Source organism: Cryptomeria japonica, chromosome 7, assembly GCF_030272615.1.
Source record: "Cryptomeria japonica chromosome 7, Sugi_1.0, whole genome shotgun sequence".
NCBI lineage: Eukaryota > Viridiplantae > Streptophyta > Pinopsida > Cupressales > Cupressaceae > Cryptomeria > Cryptomeria japonica.
In genome coordinates this window covers 581972088-581980216 of record NC_081411.1, presented here as the reverse complement: position 1 = coordinate 581980216, position 8129 = coordinate 581972088, and the positions used below count along the sequence as shown (strand labels likewise).

Below are 8129 nucleotides of genomic sequence, written 5' to 3'. Positions count from 1 at the left end.
TTCACAGTTGCCACAGTTTAACAAAAATCTCTAGAACTCCCTACAGTATTATGTATCATCTAATACCTGCGTGTATATCTTCAGTACAGAAATTATAAAGCCACAAACTTCCCATGCAACCCTTCTTTAGTTAGACAGAGTACCATCTCTACCTTTCAGAAAAGTTGAAGCTATAAAGAACACATGATAGATAAAAACTCAAGAAGATTTCTCCTCAAATGAAGAAGATAAAATGATTATTTAATTTTACCAGTTCAACATGATAACAGTTAGATGTTTATCAGGTTCAAAGCAATTGAACCTCAAACACCTGTTATAATATGTTGTCCAACCTCAAAATGGCTGTAATTACCAGTGGAAAGTAAATGATATCCATCACAATCAAAATGGATTGCTGACTTCTGAACTATAGTGTTCCAAACCACAACTTTTGTGGATGTGCAAAAGAACCAAAAAATTCCGTCACTATTGCAAACCAATAGTGTTCTATGTAGACAAAGATATTAAATGTAGACAGAACTTGAGCCATATGGAAATACAACATCTAATAAAATCAAACATATAAGGACATCAAATGGTTCTGTATGCCTACGCTGACTACTTTTAAACAATACTAGTGGCAGATGGAACAAAAAACTTCAATGTATGAACAGTATAAGAGATTCAAGCTGATATAATACGTTCAATTGTCATTTGGGCCCAAGATGCAGTCTCTTTCACTTGGTTGTCTTCAGACATCATACATTCGTTAAGGAACTCCTTGAAGAAAGCTGAATTCCGGAATAAAAGTGCAGCATTGCTTCCAAGAGTATCTGCAAGGTCACCCAAAACACCAACTGCAGCCTTTGTAACACTATCATCCCTAAAGACAAATAGACCATAAAAACATCAGTTGGCAGCCATCATTCATGCACAAGTGGGCACATGCACCAGAAAACATCACAACATCCAGTTTGATTTGGAAGAAAAAACTATGTACAGGATAAACTTAAAAAACATAGAAGAAATTACACAGCCTCAAAAAATTGAATTCTCGTTAATCTCAAACTTGAAAAGTGTCCTGATGAAAATAAATTCTGCGCATATTCCAGAGAGTTCTCACAAAAATATCCAGCGCTCCAAATAGTCCTGTCTACTGCCTTAAATTTTAAAACATTGACTGCTGAAATCAAATCTAGAAAAAAATGGTGTAATTAGAGAACCCAAGGATGAGTAAAAGCTTTCTGTTATGCAATAGATCACTAGTGCTTGAACTGTGATCTTGCAGCTCAAACTTCTTTGTAACCTGTTTCTCTTCTGCCACATCAACATCTGCTAAATTTTCAGAATAGAACAAGCAAATATATGTTTCTTTGTTTTGATTGCTCAAACTATGCTGACAGAAACTTATCTTCAATTGAGTTATGAAAACTTCATCTCGTTTGTCCAAATCATCAGACTTCATTTGACCTTGTCACAGATAAGTAACACTAAGCCTATCTAGTCATGATTTGAAAAATATATTAACCCCCTTACATTAAAAAAGTATCTTTGATATCATCATTCTTTTAGAAAAAAAATATATGTGAATCCCTTTTACAGGTTTGTGTAGAATAAACTGCCTGTCCTAGTTCTCAAAACTTCTTCATCTCAAAACTGCCTGTCCTAGTTCTCAAACTTCTTCATCTCAATCTTTCAAAACAGCAATTGCTTTATGAAAATATCATGTGTTTGTTTGAACGGTTATGTTTGTGAAAGAATGTTGGCAAAATACAATTGGTAAAAATAATGGTGATATGACTCTTGGTGCTTTAAAAAAATTCTGACAACATTACAATGGCAATTCAATCAAAGAGCAATGAGAAATTTTTGGATGAATTCATGAGGTTCCAATTTGTTTCACCATCTGGCATAAAATATAACACCATATGTTCCAAATTTTCTCCACTTTTTATACCAGATAAAACTTACAGTTGGTTTAGGCTGTGCAAGTGAAGGTTCAAGCTCAGCTCTTAATAGTAACTAATTGTGGAGGTTCTACAGGAATGAATCTTACAACTTGAGGGTTACCAGTATGTTCAATCACTTTCCCCCTAGATCATTTGTACTTCAGTCAACTTATCCATAAGAGCATGAAATAATATAAGAGAATGGAGCAAAAAGGCAAAAATATAATATCATAGGAAGGCTATTGAAAACTAAATTTCTAATACAAAGTTTTTATACACAAGAAAAGCAATTATCCATACCTTTCTTTATCTCGAAAGACTGCCTCAATGAACTGCAAAACATGAGCTGCATACGGCATCATGAGCTCAGGCTTTGTATTCTTAAAGCCTTGGAAAATTCCTGAATATGCTTCAAAAATACCATTTCTCAATTGATTGTTATAATCAACCATTTCATCATCTTGCCCAACTGTATGGGCTGAAAGCTCTGCTGCTCCTTGAAGCATTGGCATGGCATAATTTAGATACTTTTCAAAATTACCATCAATAGCAAGAGCAATATCTCCAAAGCATGAAAAAATTGGTGGTTTCACTGATCGGTGAAGCTGAGCACTTGACAGGTCCTTCAGAAGTTGTGTCATAATACCATCACAATAAGGAAGAACCTTTTCATCCAAAGCACGACAAATATCCCCAACCACACCTACGCTAATTGCACAAACTTGATATTCTTCAAAATTTTGTAGACCCATTTCAACATACTTATAGAACTCTGGCATATACTTAGCAAATTCACCACCAGTAGCATAAGCAAGAGCCCCTATAGCCAACATTGCTTCCTCATGGACTGTTGCACTTCTGCAGGCAAATACTCGAAGAAATAGAGCCATCATTTGATCAGCATATTGCTGAATAGCATATTTAGTAGCATCCACACCTCCCAACTTCTGTATAATTACCTGCAATACCCCACACAATAATGCCTGGAGATCACTCTGCTTCTCCCTATCATCTGACGACACTATCTGGAGTTCCAAGGTTTGAGCCAGCTTACCCAATATGACAGGAAGCAACTGCACTATAATGTTAGCAGTTTCTGCAGTAGAACACCTCACAATTTCATTTAAGGTCTCATATGCGGATGTCCTGAGACGAGAGTCAGAAGCATCTTTTCTTTCTGCCGTTGCAAGAAGAGCACCAATTATATCTGCAAGAAAAGGAGAAAGAGGAGAGCTTGAACCAGCCTGCTCATATCCCTGGGCAAGAAAATACAGAGCACCACAAACCTTTTCTGCAACATTTGGTGTATCTTTAATACTTTCTAACAACACGACAATAATAGGTTGAAGATTAGCTGGTGTAATTATTGGGGTTTGGACTGTAGGTCCATGCAAAAACTCAAAAATCCTACTTAGAGTCCAAGCAGTGCTATCTTTGACTTGGTTGTTCTCATCCTTCATGGCATTAAGAATGAAACTCAACGCCATATTCACTAGTGGTGAAAGTTTCTCCAAGGAAGGTCCTTCTAAGATAGACCCAAAAGCATAGGTAGCTGCCTCCCTGCAACGCCAATCAGGTTTTGAAATATTCTCTTGCACATAAGGCATGACAAGAGGAACTACATCATCACCAACAGTCCTAGCAACTAAACCTAAGCAAGTTCCCCCTGCCATAGCCAAATTCCATGAACCTTCTTCTTGGTCCTGGTCTTCTTCCTGCTTTGTTAAAGTTTCCAACAATAAAGGCACGAGGGCAGGCAATGCTTGTTTTATAAAATGGAAATGAGAAATCTCAGAATCTCCACTAAAGTCCCCTCCATATTCCTCCTGAATCTCAATCTCTTCATCACAAATAGAACTCCAAAACTCTATAGCTTGAAGAGCAACAGGCTCTTCATCACTTTTAACTGCTTTTGCTGTGATTCTAAAGATGTCCTGCATGTAAGGGGCAAGTTTCTCATAGTATATTGAAGAAATTGAAACAAGACATTCAAATGCAGCTTGTCGTATGCGGACATCTGCTGACAATGTTGTTTCACAAATAACACGCATAATGTAATTCCTCTCCATTTCATTCTCAAAATTGGTCTGTGCAAAATCAAGGGCATTATACAAAGCTCTTGTTGCTGCAAGACATACATCATTATTGCCATCAGTTGTGTTCATGCCCTGGACAACAGCTGTAAGAATTGAGTTCACTTGATCCTGTGCAAGTACATCAGATGATATCTCTTCACAAACATACCCAAGAGTTTCAAGAGTTGCTTGCTTCAGTGTGGCTTGTTTTTCTCCTACTGGGCTACTCATATTGCCCAACAAAACAACTACAAGCTCTGGCCACTCTTGGCGGGGGATTTCGATTGATGCTATCTTTGCAATAACCTGTGAAGAGGTATGCCTGGCATCTTGGGCAGCCGATGAGAGTGTTTGCAGGAGTGCATTCTTTATTTGAGCTTTCACAACAGGATCAAGGGAAACCCAGCGCTGAATTAGCTCTTCTTTCCTGGCAGCTTCTTTTGCGTCCAAGGAATTTTTCAAAACTAGACCAGCCAACTTCCGTGACTCTGGTGGCTTATCATCATTTGCAAGCTCAACAGACAGAGACAGAAAGAAAACAGGCAAGTTTTGTTCCTGAAACTGCCTTAGATTCTCTTCTGCCACATTGCGAACATTTCCATCCGGCGACTGGGCATTCAGAAGAATCTGGGTTATCTCCATAGCCATATCTCCCTAACAGTCCTACAACATCAATTAGAATCCATGTTAAAAAAACCCTAAATCAATAGAGATTTAGAGGCAACAACAGTCTGTTAGCGACAGAAAAGCGCTTCTGGAAATGATCAATTTAATTTCTATCACAGTTCATTTCCCAAGCATTTCACTAACATAAATCAAACACTGTTGCCCTAGGGATAAACCAACCATACAAAGAAAATCCAAACATTATCAGTACTCTTGAAAAAACCACGCCAAAAATGCAGCTTCATAAAGATTTCACGGTTTAGAGCACCTTGTATACATAGAAACCTACAACAGAACCCTTAAATAACAAAGCCATTTGGTCACTCGCATAATGACATAATGATCACAAATAACCAAAAAACCTCGACAGCTCTTCGCTCATGCATGCACGTTCTCAAACATAAAATTTCCTACGAAAGAAATCATGACCACTCAATATAACAGATATAGCGGAAGAAATTATGACAACTCATAAAACAGATATAGTCAATCCACAGTAAATCGAAACCACAGACCCTAATAAACCTTAACCCTAGCACTATGTACCCAACATAAACCAAAATCTAAAAATCGGTATTTCAAACACGAATTTATCCCCTAAAAACACTTTCTTTGTGTCCCAATCTACTTTTACTAACAATACAATCCTACCATTTGAAACAATCAAATCAGAACACAATCCTCAACATTTAGTAACCGACCCATTAGAAAACCCATCTACTGCACGCTCTCAATCTGAAATACTAAACAAATTACAATATTTTTTCAAGGAATAAAACCTTATAAGCATCTGCTTTACCCAATGGGCAATCCCATTTCTCAGTCATCCATTCCCAAACAATCACAGACAAATATCCACCACCATTAACCTAAAACCCAAACCCTGTAGCCCTCAAACTTGCCCATTCCAGGCCCAAAATTCAATTAAAAAACAGCCCATTAATCAGTTGATGAATATAACGAATCCCACTGCCCCAGAATCAAACGAAGTAAACAGATGCTACATAATAAAACGAAATCAAATATATCTTTTCACTGAAACAGGATTTGTTTTCTACATACCTCTGGCAAAGTAAGATCGAATGCAACAAAGCGAAAGACAGAAGAGAAAAAAGTGATGTGACAAAAGGGCGAGAAGCGAAGAATTAACTCTACATTCCTTGCTCAAACCTTTTAGCCTTCGCCTCCTTTGTATACAGGTTTTTTTAAGTTTTAAAGGTATGAACGGTCCAGATCGGCTTCTTCATGATTTGGACAGCCCAGATGGCACCTCATAATTGTGTCCTGAATTATTTAATAGAGATTTTTTCTGTTTTAATTTACATTTTTCCGGGCCCTTATGTTTTTTTGAATGTTGGGCAAGCGGGAGTGTTTTACCAACGAAATCCATTTGACTTAAGTTTAATTTATTACCACTTTTTAACTCTTCTAAACTCCCAAAAAACCCTAAGACTGACTTACGTTGCACGTTTCCTTAGTTCGGCTTTTTTTTAAAGAGAGACTATTTATTTAAATTTTAATAGTGATTTATGGAGAATTTAAAATTGTATTTTTAATTTAAATTATTTTTATTAAAAAATTTGATAAGGTTTTTCAAAGTTTTGAGTTATATTTTGTTATTCATTGTCGTGATGAAAATTTTCTTTGAAATGTTGATGAACGATTTATAAATAATTTTATACTAGAAAGAATCTGAATTCATAAATATGAAATGAGGAAATGTAAAAATATTTGAATGGCATGAGGAGTGACATGAGAATGTTTTGTGACAATAAGGTTTTATGTGATTTTTTATTTAGAATCTTCTTATATAGTATTGGAGTTATTATAGTTGAAAATTTGAAAGTTCAATTATGGAAAGAGGGGTTGAAGTTATGCAACAATTTCTTAACCATGATTCTACGATATGACTACCCATTTTTGTCTTTCTTCTTATTTTTATCTATGTTTTATCTTTAAATTTTAGTAATTTAAAAATTTAATAATAAAAAACTATAAGATTGTTGGTTCAAAAACAAAATCTTTAAAAATTTGAACGGTGTCTACTACAAAAATGTGCTAAGTGGTAACATGGGACCTTATTGCTATTGTGTAAATTTAAGAAAATTATAGGCAAAAATGGTGGGTACAGTATTTTGACAGGAAGTTGACTAGAAGATTTTAGTTCATATGTTAATACAGGGAAGTAAAGACACAACTAACAACTAATCTAGGATGTTGAATTGGATGATAAAGAAATAAATAATAATCAAATTTCAATCAATGTTGACAATCTTGAAAAAGATGTGGCAAGGCTTTAGAAGTAGATCCCAATGGAGATGATGGAAGTCTAGTAAATGGGGGCCATCTAGTAATAGATTCATGTAGAGTAAATATGTTATCCTTTACTGGGCGGTCCCTATCATGCCTTCAACTGTCTTAATTTAACCTCGCCGAGAAATATCATTTTCCTTCTCCTTTTCAAAATAATATCAATTGGCAAGAAATAGGTTAGCTTTAAGAGGTTTCTATTGAAGACAGTAAAGATACTAAAGATTATCATGTTATCTTTTGAAAGGATATAGGAGTTAATGTGATTCACTTGTGGAATGGAGAACTTAGCTATCCAAGACCTTTCGTGCACCAACGTCTTTCTTGTTTATTTTTGGTGGCAAGTGAAGTCCCAATTGTAGATCTCTAAAACTCTTCTTTAATTGTGTAGATTGAATATCTCCATGTTTTGGCAATTATAGGCTTCTATAAGGATATGTATCTCTTTGTTAGGGATATCAAATAATAGGTGGTTAGGGTCTAGAAGGGTGTAAAGGTCTTCATTATTCCTAAAGATTACTTTCTACTTTCGTTTCTATCTTACTCTTTGTAGCGTCCTAAAATTGCGACACTTGCAATTTCGACTGCATTTCGGTCTTCACGATGGCGACGCAACACGCAACCTAAATGGAGACCCCGAAACTTGCTCACGACACCAAAAACTGAATTTTTCGAGCACCCTGGCATGAACCTCCTTGCACCCTGCTGTCCCGGGAGGTGGGACCAGAGCGCCCAGCGCCCTGGTCCCTGGGTCCTATTTTGGGCCCGATCTCCTAAGGAGATTGCGGGTCTTTTTGTTTGCAATTTGGAAATTATATTTCCTGGTCGGCCTAAGGTCGGGAAAATCAGTCTATCAGCCCTAATTGACAAGTATATAAACTACATTTTTCTCTCTCATTTGGCATGGGATGATGATAAGATGATATGACGTGGAAACTATACTCAAGCATTCAAGCAATTGATCATTTCAAGTCTCCATTCAAGGCTAAGTGTTGCATTCAAGTCAAGGATTCAACCATTGAAGAGGAGATCACTTACTACATGCTACTACAACATACAACAACATACAACATCTAAACCTTCGCACATAAGGATACAAACATCCTTAGAACAAGGTATTAGTACTTGTTTTACATTATAGTCATTTACA

At 36.3% G+C, this 8129-nt stretch overlaps 1 protein-coding gene across 1 annotated transcript; it reads right to left on the bottom strand.

The window, feature by feature from the left end:
* Nucleotides 1–219: 219 nt before the first annotated feature.
* Nucleotides 220–6048, bottom strand: LOC131048472 (importin subunit beta-1). Its single transcript, XM_057982427.2, has 3 exons — nucleotides 5732–6048; nucleotides 2229–4666; nucleotides 220–862 (listed from the first exon to the last, which is right to left on the bottom strand). Exons 2-3 carry the CDS (start codon nucleotides 4649–4651, stop codon nucleotides 664–666), a joined length of 2622 nt encoding a protein of 873 aa, XP_057838410.1. The 5' UTR covers nucleotides 4652–4666; nucleotides 5732–6048; the 3' UTR covers nucleotides 220–663.
* Nucleotides 6049–8129: the final 2081 nt, after the last annotated feature.